A 15,174-nucleotide genomic window follows, 5' to 3' on the forward strand; every position below is an offset into this window, starting at 1 on the left:
AGTGAACTTCAGGTTTTTCAGAATAAAACTGATTTAAATTAAATAGTGTATTTAATTCAAATTACGCCATATCAACATTGATTTTAATTTCTAACAAAAGACACCGATTAATGCTGTTTACCGTAGTGGTGAGAACAGCATTAGGGTGGAGCGCGCACTCACACAAGAGCGCGCGGCGGTGCGTTCAGGGTCCTCAGTAAATAATCGGCCCTTTCTGTGTCAACCCTCCATGGGCAAATCTTCCCTTCGCGGGGAGTTTTTGCGGCGGAACGGGTCACCAGAGAGTATCACAGCTTTATAGCTGCAGCCCCACGGCTGAGGGCTTGTCCATTAACACAATGTTCTGGGGAATGGAAACTCTGCTGTGCAGGGACAGGAGGACGCTGAAACGGGGCTATTCACTCCAGTTCTCATTCATAACACTCCGTTCGATGTCTCACTATGGGATGCGCCTCATCGCGGAGCAAACAGAAGCATCAATCTCATTACGCCAATCCTGATTGGCTGGTGATCTTGACGTCAAGGAATCACCCCCTATAAGTAGCTTGCGCCACGACGCATGCGTCATTCAAACACCTCTTCTCGCTTCAGAGCCCATCTCTACAGTAGCCGGACAAGCTTAACGGTCCACAGACCGAACCCAAATCCAAAACATTTCGGTCGACGGGCGCTCGCCGGCTACTCCTTCTGCTTCGCAAGAAGACGGTAATACTAACGCCATAGTGAGACATCGAACGGAGTGTTATGAATGAGAACTATAGGTTACTTACATAACCCCAGTTCTCAGAGTAACATGAAGTGAGATGTCTCACCAGACGGCCCTCCTTGCTATGGTGAAGCGAGAAGAGGTGCTTATTTTGAATGACGCATGCGTCGTGGAGCAAGCTACTTATAGGGGGTGATTCCCTGACGTTGACGTCAAGATTACCAGCCAATCAGGATTGGCGTAATGAGATTGATGCTTCTGTTTTCTCCGCGATGAGGCGCATCCCATAGTGAGACATCTCACTTCATGTTACTCTGAGGACTGGGGATACGTAAGTAACCTATAGTTTTGCAGCATCCCACTGTACCACATGTCTATACACTGTACCACTGTATCACATGGACCACTGTCTTGTGGGTGTCCCACACCCACCTCTTTTTATGGGCATGCGAGAGGTAGATCTGTCCTCCCAGGAGGAGATGTGTTTCCTCTCAGCAGAGATTCAGGCTCTGGTGCAGAAACAGGCTGTGTCTGTTGTGCACCCTCAGCACAGAGAAAAGGGTCTTTATTTGATGTACTTCCTGGTTCTCAGGAGGACAGGGAAATTCAGACCTATTCTAGATCTCCGCGGCCTGAATCGCCACATTTCCTGCAGGAAATCTCTGCATGTTAACTATGAAACAGTTACTGGGGCTTGTGCAGCCAGGCGATTGGTTCACCACCATCGACCTGAAAGACGCGTACTTTCATGTAGAAATGGCTCCAGAGCACAGAAAGTGTCTGCGTTTTGCCTTCCAGGGGATAGCCTACGAGTACAATAGGTTGCCGTTCGGCTATTCCCTATCCCCATGCACATTCAGCAAATGTGTGGCCACAGCGCTTCAACCGCTGCGCGCCCACAGCATGAGAGTTTCATTTTACTAGATGACCTCATAGTCAGGGCTGGGTCCCGGGAATAGGCAATGTTTTGCACAGCACAATTGATCACACACCTAACCAAATTAGGCTTTGCGATCAATTGAAAAAAGAGCACCCCCATACCTCACCCCCTTACCTCACCAACAGGCGCGCCACCCTGTCAGGGAGCAGAAGTGCGTCCCTTCTCCGGGCGGTTCACAGGCTGCGACAGGGGGCGACAGTGACAGCTTTAACTGTCATGCAGACTTTGAGTCTCATGGCGGCTGCTCACATTGTGGTCCCGCTGGGGTTACTGCATATGCGCCACCTGCAGAGGTGGTTCTCCAGCCTGCGTTTGGATCCCAAGAGGCACAAACAGCGGCTGGTGACCACCCCCCCCCCCCCTCAGTGGAGGGCAACCTCCGGTTTTGGGGGTCCCCGGATCACTTCCGGAGGGGGTCTCCACAGTGTTCACGGACGCATTCAGAACAGGATGGGGAGGGACTTGCCTGAAGAGGGCTATAGGTGGGCGCTGGGCTCTGACAGAGTTTCGACACAGCAACCTCCTAGAGCTACGGGCGGTAGTGTTAGTCCTCCAGCATTTCATGCCCCTTATTCAAGGGAGACATGTAAGGGTCAGGAGCGACATCAGCACCACAGTGGCTTATATCAACAGGCAGGGCAAAGTCTGCTCCACCGCCTTGTTGACCACAGCGGAGAGGCTGGGGTTATGGGATTCAGAGGCGGTGTTAGCCCTGAGAGCCCTCCATATCCCGGGACTGGAGAACAGGGGGGCCGACATCATGTCGAGGGGCGGCCCCCTGCCAGGCGAATGGACGCTTCACCCAGAGGTGGTGAAGCAGATCTGGGCCCAGTTCGGGAGAGCGGAAGTGGATCTGTTCGCCAGCCGGCGCAACAACCACTGTGCCCTGTGGTTCTCCATGGCCCTGGGCGACGACCCGCCCTTGGGGGTGGACGCGTTTGCACACGAGCCATGGCCAAGAAAGCTGCTATACGCTTTTCCACCGCTGCGTCTCATTTTCCCTCTCCTGGGGAGAGTGAGGCGAGAACGTCTGTCAGTCATCCTAGTGGCTCCGGACTGCGCCGTGGTACTCAGAGATGACACAGATGAAGGTGGGCCAGCCCTGGGCGGTTCCCCAGTTCTGGGGGGCGATGTCTCAAGAGGCAGGTGCAATCGGGGCGTTACCCACTCTCGGCCAACCTCTCCAGGCTTGGCTCCTGAGAGTGACAGGCTGAGACAGGGTGGATTGTCTGACAGTGTTATTCAGTCTTTCCAGGCAGCTAGAGTGGGATCCACCACAGCCTGTTACAGGCCAAAGTGGCTAGGATTCCAGCGATGGTCTGAGGAGAATAGAGCCCCTATCTTGTGAGTTAGGCTCTATTTTTTTTCCTTCTTACAGTTACTGGTGGACAGAGGTCTTGCACATTACACAGTGAAAGTGTATGCAGCAGCCATCTCGTCCTGCCATGAGGGATTTGGTGGCAGGTCAGCCTTTAGTCAACCACTGATGTCGCGGTTTTTACAGGGGGTCAGGAGGCTGCGCCCAGTAGTGCACGCCTCCACCCCGCAGTGAGACCTGCCCCTAGTGCTCGGAGCTCTGGTCTTAGAACCATTTGAGCCTCTGGAGCGCTCCTCCCTAAAAGCACTGTCGTGGAAGACAGCTTTGCTTCTTGCCTTAATGTCAGCCAAAAAAAAGTGTCCGAGTTAACCGCTCTGTCGGTGCACCCGAGCTGTTTACTGATTCGGGGTGACCGGAGTGGTGCGACACTCAGACCGAACCCCTCCTTTGTGCCCAAGAGCCTAAGGAGTGCGTTCAGGTTGAGGGCTATTCAGTTAGGGGGTTTTAGTCTTCCCCCCCATGGTGGGGACAGGGAAGCTAAACTGCACATCCTCTGCCCGGTACGTGCGCTAGCATGTTATGTGGAGCGCATGGCTGCCCTTAGACGCACCGAACAGCTGTTCGTGTGCTTCAGGGGCGGGGTGATCGGGAAATCTCTGTCCAAGAAACGCCTGGCAGGAAGGCTCTGCGAGTGCATTGCACATGCCTACGGACAGGCAGGGAGAGCCTGCCCCACGGGGATTTGTGCGCACTCCACACGGGCTGTAGCTGTGTCAACAGCCTTATTCAACGGTGTGAGTGTGGAGGATATATGCACAGCGGCGTCTTGGTCGACGCCAGGCCCCTTCATAAGGTTTTATCTCTTGGACATGTCTGGCTCTTTCTCCTTGTCTGTGCTTGCTGGGGCAACACAGGATTTGTGGGGGGGGTTGTGGGTCAGTTGGCATCTGACCCCCTCCCCGGACGTGATGCGCCGTCGCCTTTCCCGGGCCCTCTGAGTGTCCCGGGATGGGCGAGGGGCGCGCTGGGCCCTTACAGCCCTCCACACTTTAGTCCACACACACTCTGCACGGGGTCGGTGTCTGAGTGTGGGTCATGGGCACTGGCGCTCTCCCTGCGATCCTTAGGGATTCAGGGAGGCAGGTGTGTAGTAAGCCCATTCGGGGCTGAGGGGGCTCTCCCCATCCGTCTATGGGTGGGGGGGGGGTCCCCCGGCACTGTTTTTTGAGCACACTTTCTGCGAGGTAAGCGCAGCAGGGTGTGCTCTGTCAGCCACAGTCCAAATTTCTCCTCGGTCACAACCGGGTTAAAGGAGAATATGGGGCAGCAGCTGCTGACCAGAAAAGCCGGTCAGGGGCAGTCGGGTGGAATGTTGTTGTTGGACGACAGTGCGCGTATAAATCGGGGCTCCACCCACTGTACCCATAGAGTCCAGTAGAGGGCGGAGCCTGTGAGATATAACGTTGGGTTACGTATTGTAACCCTTGTCATATTAGCACAGGCGGAGCCCTCTACTTAGGGCACTGTCTGTCCTATTCCGCTCGCTGAAGAGAGGTGTAGGATGATAGTCAGGGGGCGAGGCCTCCTTTTATACGGTGTGATTAATTAATTAATTCCTTACATTTATTATAGCGCTTTATCAATGACTCAAAGCGCTTTACATATACACACATTACACATATATCATACATGCAATGGTCAGAAACTGTGGACAATACCCACAGGAGCAAGTTCAGGTGAAGTGTCTTGCCCAAGGACACACCGGCTTTACAGACGCAGCAGCGGCGGGTTTCACCCCTTGATCTGATGATCATTGCACAGCGCACTGCGCCACACCGTCCATCTTCACGCCTCGAAGTCATCGAGGCGCTTTTACAAGTATACATTGGTATTATACATGTACTGATGTGATGCGCGCGCATTCAGGTAGGCCCGCCCAAGGCCGGCTACGTCTATAGAAGTCTCAGTGGGAGAATGCTCGCAGGGTAAGGTAGTACCCATAGAGTCCAGTAGAGGGCTCCGCCTGTGCTAATATACAAGGGTTACAATACGTAACCCAACGTTTCGGTCATAATGCCATTTGCTGGTTTCAGAGTTATCTAACCGACCGTACTCAATGTGTCAGGCTGGGTAGTACTGTCTCTGAGCCAGTCACCTTGGAGAAGGGAGTTCCACAGGGCTCTATTTTGGGGCCTTTGCTCTTTTTACTATATGTAAACAATATTTGTAATCAGATGCAATTTTCTACCTATCATATGTATGCTGATGACACTATTGTATACTCATGTGCTCCTTCTCTGGATATGGCCATTTCCAATTTAAAATCTGATTTTATCACGCTGCAGCATGCACTTCTTGATTCCAAACTGCTTTTGAACAGTAAGAAAACCAAAGCAATGCTTTTTGCTCCCAAGTCAGCATCCTCTTGCCTCTCCATTGACACCCTTGACACCCTTGACTCTGTTGAGTTTGTCGATACCTACACATATCTTGGCTTTTGGTTGGACAGTAATCTGAACTTCAAACACCATATTGAAGTTCTATCAAAGAAATTGAAATTCACTCTTGGCTTCCTTTACAGACTTAAATGTTGTTTTTCAACTTCATCCCGTAAAAGGTTGGTCTCTGGCTTATCCCTGTCCCAGCTGGACTACGGTGATACCATTTATAGATTTGCCTGTCCCACTGTTTTGGCCAAACTTGACCCACTCTACCATGCTGCACTGCGTTATATATCAAATGCACCCTATAGGACTCATCATTGCAAACTGTATAGCCTAACTGGATGGTCCTCACTTAGTATACGTAGGATGCAGCATTGGTTTTTATTAATGTATAAAGCCATTTTAGGTAAGCTTCCACATATGTGCCAGATTTGCTCCAGTTTGTGACTCTTACAACCTCAGATCCAGTGCCTGGATACGGTTCCAGGTTCCTGCTGTGCGGACTGAGGCTGGGAAAAGGAGTCTTTTTTATCATGGTCCTTGGTCTTGGAATGACCTTCAATCACGCCTCAAACTGACGGCACTTGTCTCAATAGCATGTTTTAAATTGAAGTTGTCTGAAGTCCTTACCACCAGCTGCTCTTGCAGTAATAAGTAGTGCACCTTTCTTACTGTCCTAATGTGCACAATGTCGTGACTGCTTTTTCATCTTTTGTTTTCTTAGTTATGTTCTCTGTATTTTATATGTTTGTGTTATGTGTAACGTTGCGGCCTTCTTGGCCAGGTCAGCATTGCAAATGAGATTGTCTCAATGCTTTTATCTGGTTAAATAAAGGTTACAAAAAAAAAAAAAAAAAAAAATGGAGAATTGTATCTTAAAATACAGAGAGAGAACAGCAAGAACATTTGAGACACTATTAATATCGCAAATTGTGATAATTTTTTTCTTTCTGGGGTGGCTTAACTGACTAAAAGGTATCCAAGTGTGTTTTTTCCTCTCTTCTTCTGCTTTTTGACATCCATCATTTTCTTTCTGCTGACAAACATGAGTAGCCTACTGTAATTTTGATTTCTGATTCTCAATAAGTGACTTTCCTACTAACCAACATATTTTCCATGTTTCTGTGGTTTTCTGCAGAGTTTTCCAGGTGAGTTCTGTGATCTGGATGTAGCAGTGAGACAGAGGAGGCAGGAGATGGTGGAGAGCAGCAGCTCCGACTCTCAGACCCACGACTACGACAAGAGAGCAGGTATCACCAACCGACCAATCAGCAGCAGTGCAGCAGAAAGCTACAAATGATAAGCTCATTCTTTCAAAGATCCAATATTGTTACTACTAAAAGTCCAACTCTAACAGGCTCTAAATTAGCAAACACACATACATTAGAATTTCAGCTGGTTGCATTCACATGACTATACAGTGGGCATTCAATGCATCCCTCTGTGAAGGGACTGTTTACTTCCTCCTCTCCTCTTTATTTCATTCATCGCTGCAGTAGGCATCGCGGGTTGTTAATTTAATTTATATTTATTTATTTGACAGGGACAGTGCACATTGATTAACATTTCTGTAAATGCGCCAGAGTTAGCCAACAGGCTATTTTTCATCTGTAGTCCCTGGACAGATGTTGAATGTCATCCTAAAAAAAAAATGCACTTCAAATGACAGGTAAATACAATCAGTAAAACAACATTCAACATAGATGCTTATATTATGATAAAAGCATATATAAAAACATAAAAACAAAACAAAAATACATATTCACAAAGCTGACAGATAGCAACAGGTCAAGGCACATGTGTACAAACAGCATTGTAAAGTGCAGATTGTGTCAGTGTTGACAGAGCTGATTTTCCACCAACCATGTTTTTAAATTAGATTTGAATAAACTGCAGGTGTTTTGTTCTCTAATCGTTACTGGAATTGAGTTTCACTGTTGTGCAGCTTTAAAAGAAAAAGAAGATTGGCTGAATGAACTCTTCCTTAATGGAACAACACAGTCTCCTCTTGTTGCAGCTCTTGTTGACCTAGTTACAGGTGTGCGTATGGTGATAAAATGTCTGAGCGGAGGTGAGGTAAGGCCGTGTATTATTTTGTACATGAGGCAAGCATTTGCATATCTAATTACATTTTCCCAGCTCAACAAGTTATATTTTGTGAGTATTGGGCAATGATGAGAATAAACTGATTGCTTATCTACAATTTAAGTGTTTGTTTGTATAATGATTCCAGGGGTTTAAGAGTGGTTGTACAGGCATGTGACCAGGTTGTTAAGCAGTAGGTGATGTGAGATAGAACCATAGAGTGCATGTACATCAGTCTCTGGTAAACCTCACATTTGACAGACTGAATTTGACCCTGTTGCAGACCTTTGTCACCTGAGCCTTAAAATTGAGTCTTGAATCAATTAAGACCCCCAGGTATCTGTACTCTGAGACCACCTGTAGCCTCTCCCCGGACACAAACACATCTGGCTCAACGCAGGAGGACTTGGTTTTGGTGAAGAACATACATACAGTTTTACTGACATTTAGTTGCAGACAGCATTGCTCCAACCAAGCTGTTATGAACCATCTTGTTCGTCAGTTCAGTAGCCATTTGTGTCAGACTGCCTCCGTGAACATAAATTACAGCATCATCAGCATACATTTGGATGTTTGTGTCAGGACATATCGATGGTAAGTGGTTTATATACAATGAAAATAACAATGGACCCAGAATTTACCCTTGTGAGATACCTGTGGACAGCTGGAGGTTAGATGATTGATTATTCTGTACTCTGACATACTGAGAACGGTTGAACAAATATGATTCTATCCATTTAAGTGTTTGTGTGGAGAAGTTAATGCTGGATAGCTTAGATATGAGTTCATTACCCCTGAGAAACGCTCAAGGGAAGAGATTAACAATATAGGGATGTAATGTAACACCTGAACACGCTCCACCATTAAACAACAAGGAGAGAAAAGAGAAGGCGGACCGTCGTGTCTTATTACGCCGTGGAGTTATTTTACCAGCAGTAACAAAGTCTTTCTCGTGGACGCACTCTGTCATGAACCCAGTTTTGGTGGATCTTATTCCTGGTCTAACTTTTCCTTTCCCTGTGTCATATCTGTTTGCACTCCTTTTTCTTATGTTTTCTCCTGCTGGTTTCTGTTGTTTTTCCTGTCCTGAAACCACGCCTGCACTTTATCCCCTCAACTGTTCTGCTTTTATATAAATCCTAGACTATGGTAGATATAGTCAAAGGAATCTAGACATTTGAACTTTAGTGCAAAATGACAGAGGGTTAAAGAATGATGAGAAGGAGAATTCATCCGGACTTATACAACCGCAGTCCTAGGAGAATCAGACTGCAGTTACAGTACACTCGGGGACACTTGCTACTCGCATTATCTTTGTTTGACAGTCACAAAATGTTACAACCGCAAATAATTGTGGGATAGCATAATCTCGTTTCCTTCGTCAAGGATGGTTCAGTTTATCCTATGCTAAAGCAGATAATAAAAGAGGTATTAAAATGCATTTCTTATCATGTAGAGACTTTCAACAGCGCTTATCATGGCTGCCGCTTTGAAAGTTCCAACTCTTTTCATTCTGTTAGCAACCTTCCTAAACAAACAAGACAATTTGACCACAACCCTGGCTCTCTGTTTAGTCTTTGTCCGAGTCTTGTTGGTTGTACATCGGGAAGCCTTGTCTTGTCCAGATCATGGCTTTAAAAAAAAGTTGTTTCTGTTAGATGTGTCTCTGTCTACTGCGTTTGAGTCCACCGTGCTCCACTTTCCATGACAGACGTAAAAATAGACATGACACAGGGAAAGAAAAAATAGAACAGGAAACCGATCAACTAAAACCTGGGATGTTGACATATAAGGGTTTCCATTGAAAAGTCTTCCTATTCACACTGCTTCGTGTTTCTCCAATGTTTGCAGGGTTCCCTGTTCCTCCGTTTCTGGATGTGTTGAAGCGCACAGACAGTGCAGCTCCACCTGAACATCCAGACCATCAGCACAAAGTGAAGAGCCAGCACCAGAGCAAGCAGATCCCAGACAACTCGCAGCATGCTCCACACTACACTGGTACGATTGTTGTCCCACACCAGTGGCGTCCACAAAGAGTTTTCATAGGCTTGGCCAGTTGGCGCCAGAAAACATCTAGGGTTGGCACACCTAAACCAAAAGCCATAACTGGATTTATGTAACATTAACATTGGTAGTTAATGTTAGCAATAATCTGATGTACAGACTCACAGTTCATTTGTGAGCACTTTCCAGTCAACTGGTTGCTTGACTTGTCAAAACTTGAGAAAACGTGCTGCCAGTTGAGGCAGTTACTATTTCAGGAAACAACATGGCGTGAGTCATGCTCATAAATGTTCTGCTATTATTCCAAACAATCCAAATTGAGGCAATAAGTGGGCAACACATCACCTAGTTTGAAAGTTGCGTGAGCCAGGCGCATCACGCTGGATGGACTACTTTTACCTAAACTAATTCATGCAAAACAGAACAGTGACACCGCAACAGTTGTCAAAGCTGCAGCACTCCCACATTGCATTGCATTACTTATTCTTTCAATTGGTAAGATATGGAAAGAGTTGGGACACTGATGTGCATAGACCAAGAACAGGAAGGTTAATTTCTGAGTTACGCAACAGGCCTTACAGTATGTGTCTATTACATGTGATTACTTAGTAGTTGTACTTTTCCCTAAAAACACAAATATACAGCTTTTATTGGAAGAAAATTGGGAACAAGCCTTCCTCAATTTTAAAACACCATCCAAACCCATGTTATGTATTGTCAACTCCAAACGAAGGGCCAGCAATTGTATTAGCCGGCAGCACCACCTAATCAGTACAACCTGCTGTAGTATCAAGTCTGTAATACTCCAACTGCACTCAACCAGGGGTGGTGCCAGGGGGGAGCTAGGGGGTGCGGAAGCACCCCCCAGGATTGTCAAAGCACCCCCTAAGCACCCCCAAGAAATATGTTTTTTGTTTGTTTTTTTACGAAAATTATTATTATTTTTATTAAATTAAATTAGAAAAATGATTGATTACATCAATGCAAATGTGAACAAACAAATGTTTGACCAAAAACATAAAGCCAACACAGGTGATATGATTAGGCCAATGGCCAGCACCCATTCGATTTTTGACCTACCCATAGGCTAAATTACTTTGTGACACTTGAGTGACTTCCTGTTAGCTAGAGCGCCAAATTATTTGCTAACAGCAAAGTGAACACTTGTGGACGCTCAATCAAAACCACCTGAAAGCGAGAGGGATTCTGCACATAATAGGCCTCGTGAGTACAAGTAGCTTACTTCTGACTGGGTCTCTGTGTTTCATTCAGTGTGTGTGTGTGTGTGTGTGTGTGTGTGGTGTGTGTGTGTGTGTGTGTGTGTGTGTGTGTGTGTGTGTGTGTGTGTGTGTGTGTGTGTGTGTGTGTGTGTGTGTGTGTGTGTGTGTGTGTGTGGTGTGTGTGTGTGTGTGTGTGTGTGTGTGTGTGTGTGTGTGTGTGTGTGTGTGTGTGTGTGTGTGTGTGGCACGAGCCATTTTGTGTGCGTGCGCGAGCGAGCGCACCGGTGGGTATCTACCGGAGATCGTTGTGGTTAGCATCTGGTGCTAGCTAGCCAAGATAACGGATATAAGGAGCTTTTTCAACAACAAGGTGGAGGGAGAACTCTCTCCTGTCAGACTGAGAGTCTCAGATAACCTCAGGTGAAGTAAAGGACTCTCAGTGTTTAGATAGGCTCGTTATCTCAGTGGGTCTCAAACGGTTTGTTTTAAAAGGGGAGTGATTTGTAAAATACCTATAAAGAAATAGAAAATCTGTTTACAGTTCTGTTTCATATGGGTATTGAGAGATGAATCCATAGATCTCTTCATTTTGCTCTCAAAGTGCACCAGATTGATGCTTTTAACTGCAATATTTAAAAAAAAATCTTCCCGGGGAAGCATGCCCCCGGACAGGCGGTGAGGTCCACTCCCCACTTGTAAAAATAACACTTTACCCCTGCTTACACCTATATGCCGTGAGCTGATTATCGAGCCTTCATTGTTACAGTCGCGGGTGCACTGTGTGCGTGGGGAGTGTTGCAGTAGAAAATGCAACTGTAGCGCTGGTGCATTAATGGGAAACCCTTAATGTTTGAGCACCCTCTATGAAACGTCAAGCTACCCCACAGCACCCCCAAGAGAAAATCTCTGGCGCCTGCGCACTGCACTCAACACATTCTAAAATAATCCAAATTGGATCTAAATATTGTTTTATCCAACACACTGTCCAATATTTCCTAATCACACACAATTGTTATGCTTATGGTCAGAGTTGGGTGTAACGCGTTGTCGGTAACTGAGTAGTGTAACGCCTTTTATAATTCAGTAATCACACTACAGTTAGGCCTACTAACATTGCCCCGACACGCGTTACTTCGTTACTTTTATAAAATCAGTCATAATCACACTGACAGACAAGAGGGGTTTCCACCCCAGGTTTATATGTAGGCTACGTAATCTGTGCGATTTGCGCGTCCATATCTCCGTGCAGTGCTGCATAAACATGGCTGAGTCAGCGATAACTTTCGAGGGGTGGAGGCAGTGGCGGTTCTAGAACATTTTACATGGGGTGGCAAAGGGGGGGCAAGAGGTCATGCCAGGGTGGCATGGGAGGGCGGACAGTACGTGGTATTTTATACTGTATATAACCTATTTATTGTTAATTCATGCCCTAACACAAGTGTTCTTAATGCACAAGAGAAACAAGGTGTTCAGACAAACAATCGGGTGCCCTTTGAGTCCCCCAACCTTACTTCAACAATTTTAAATGAAAGGAAACTACAAAATGTATTTTAAAGCAATGAATTAATGAAACAGGTTGTTTTGCATTACAATGTAAAACTAAATGTATATATATATTTTGTTTTTAAAAGATTGGTTGTCTTAGTAGTAGACAGACATATTTGCATGTCCTCACTAAGCATTATTACATATTAATTTAATATTAAACAAATCAAAATGGCCAATTATCCCAAAATGTTGCTGCTAATATAATCATATGATTGTCAACTTTAACTGATCAAAAAGAAATTCTGAACAAATACTTGAATTATCTATGAAATTGCAATATTGACACACGTCCCTCAGTTTGTTTCAACCCCGTCAAGCCATACCATTTACCCTCCTATTAAATTAAAATAATGTATCAGTCCATGTGTGATCTGCATTGAGGGAATTACATCACAAAAGTCTTCTGAAGAAAAGATGTCAAAGAAAGGCAAGTGTCAGTTTCTTCTCTTATTTCAGTTTTTGTATTTTCAGATTAAGATTGACATGCTCAACATTTCAACTATGTTGTATGAATTAATAATAGTAAATAATTGTTTATTACAAAATAAACAATAGTTTTGCAAAATATTACAATTGTGTAATGTCCTTGACTTCCATGTGGTGCATATCTTAGCTAAACAAGGTCTCGGGCCTACTTTTTGTCAAAAACGTCAACCATGTTTCCTTTTTTTAAGGAAATTCCTATAATTATTTATATTTTGTGCCTGAGGTGGGAAAATGTAAGTAGTCCACTACCAGATGTTATGACCAAACATTTTGGTTTAATTTTTCAAAGATGTAAAGACCCAAAAGGCACCCGATTAAGAGAATACTCAGAATTCTGCTTACTGTAAGTACAGTAAAAGTACTTATTTATAATTAAGTACACAAATGTACTCTCTTCAGAGAGCTACAGGTGACCTGTGCTGCAACACATTTCAATCAATATTTGTCAATACTAAGAGCTGCTAGATTGTGCTGCTGTGATGGAATATGTAAGGAGAATAAGAACATACCATGTGGTCCAGCTGGAGTCTCATCTGCCTCCTGATCACTGCCTCTGTCCCTCTTTCTGACACTTTATCTTTATTGCAATCCTCACAGCCTACATGTCTTCTTATTCACTAATGTCTTCATCTCCTCCTCTTCCTCCTGCTCTGACCTTCCTGGTCTCTTCAGTGAACTCTCTTTTCCTTTCCCTCTCTCTGTTCGTCCTGATCACTTCTCAGATATATCTTTTTGTTGTTGTTGAATCACTCCAGCTACTCTGGCCTGCAAGAGTCTACTTGTGAAAAGCACTGGTACAAATGCTTGTATAACTGTACACGTTAGGGCCATGTAGCTAATAAGTAGCATATCATAAATATAACATCAGAAAGTATTTATCAAACGCACACAGGCAGCTGTGTTTAGATCCAGTTTTTACGGTAAAGGATGTATCCTGGTTTCATTGATCTGGCCTCATTGCTGTGATGTGTAGTTTACGTGGATTTAATAGTATGCCTACCGCATAGTTTAGCAAAGTGATCGATCTCCCAGCTAGCGCTGTCTGCGTAGTATTTTGTAACGTAACGCCCCAAACAGCGCCCGTCTGTTAAACGCTATCGATTCAAACGGCTGCGTTTTATTAATATTTAGTTTCAAGCTCTCGTCCTTAGTAAAAACAAAACTAGTGGAAGGGGAAATGCTCCCAGGGGAAGCTGATCCACCCTAGGTGCTGGGACAGCTTGTTCCCTCTCTGCAGCTGTGTGAGCCGCGGTCTGTGTGAAAGCCGCTCCGCAGTTTAATGCAGGGCCGTAGCTGCGTTTTTAACGGGCCTAAAATGATATTTAAAATGATTAACTTTTGACTAATGTAATGCTTGTTTCGTTGCTTGTGGAAATAGTGTAGGTTTGTTTTAGTACAGTTTTAGGGAAACAAAAGTTAGGGGGGAAGCTGGGGGGGCAAGGCTCTACAGTGGGGAGGCAGCTGCCCCCCCTTGCACCCCCGTAGATCCGCCCCTGGGTGGAGGTAAGCGCATTATTTTGAGTTTGTCCGAAGAATAGACAGGAATGTGACCGTGAGGTGCAAACTGTGCCCAGGTCAGAAGATGTTATCCACTGCTGTAAACACCACGTCAAACCTCAACAAACACCTGCAAAGAACACATGCTAAGGTGAAGCTAATAGCTAAGGACCCCCGAACCCAGAGTGAGGATGTTGTGAGTGCGCCGCCGCCGACTCTGAAGCAGCAACAATAGAATTTAGAGGACCGGTAAGATACCAGTCCTAAGGTGCTGTAGGTGCGCCGCAGTCTGCGTGACCTGCCTGTAGGGAGGGGCGGCCCTATGTAGAGAGTAACGAAGTAGTGTAATATATTACTTGTTTTTAAAGTAATATGTAATATATTACTTTTTTTTAGTAACGACCCCATCTCTGCTTATGGTTAACTATTTCAACCTGATAAGGTTGACACTGTCCTTCCTTATAGGACAGTTGTTGCTAATGTTGAGGTTAGACAACCTATACCCAAGGGAGATAAGTAAAAGAGTGCAACAAAAACTGTATAGGATGGACATTTTCAATGAGGTTCAAATGTCCCTTGTGACAAAAAGTTGATCAATTACAACCCATTTTTCTCCTTACTGTATTTCACAAATCAATAAAAGAACCAATTACGTTTTTCACCCATTCCAAAATAACAACAAAATGTATTTCAGAGTAACAAACATATGTTTCCTTTCAGTTCCGGGCTCAGGGCTGGTGATTGACAGCAGAACTCTGAAACCAGTTTCTCTCAACACACTGCTGTTAGTCTACCTGTTACTGTGAGTCCACTGCCAGTCATAACCATTCTATTGCCATGATTCTTACATTCATCTTAATTAATTGATGAGGTACATGTTTCAATTTGTTCAGTAAATTATTAATTAATCTATTTTTTCTATTCAA

At 45.1% G+C, this 15,174-nt stretch overlaps 1 protein-coding gene across 2 annotated transcripts in view; it reads left to right on the forward strand.

Annotated features, from left to right (window-relative positions):
• The window catches only part of LOC117453119 (GRAM domain-containing protein 2B), a 55,566-nt gene that overhangs the window by 34,522 nt on the left and 5,870 nt on the right, over nucleotides 1–15,174 (forward strand). For both annotated transcript variants that reach the window (XM_034091997.1, XM_034091996.2), the window contains exons 9-11: nucleotides 6,547–6,658; nucleotides 9,345–9,491; nucleotides 14,969–15,050. In XM_034091997.1, coding sequence (XP_033947888.1) covers nucleotides 6,547–6,658; nucleotides 9,345–9,491; nucleotides 14,969–15,050 — 341 coding nt within the window. The remainder of the gene's footprint in view (nucleotides 1–6,546; nucleotides 6,659–9,344; nucleotides 9,492–14,968; nucleotides 15,051–15,174) is intronic.

Source organism: Pseudochaenichthys georgianus, chromosome 9 (genome assembly GCF_902827115.2).
Source record: "Pseudochaenichthys georgianus chromosome 9, fPseGeo1.2, whole genome shotgun sequence".
NCBI lineage: Eukaryota > Metazoa > Chordata > Actinopteri > Perciformes > Channichthyidae > Pseudochaenichthys > Pseudochaenichthys georgianus.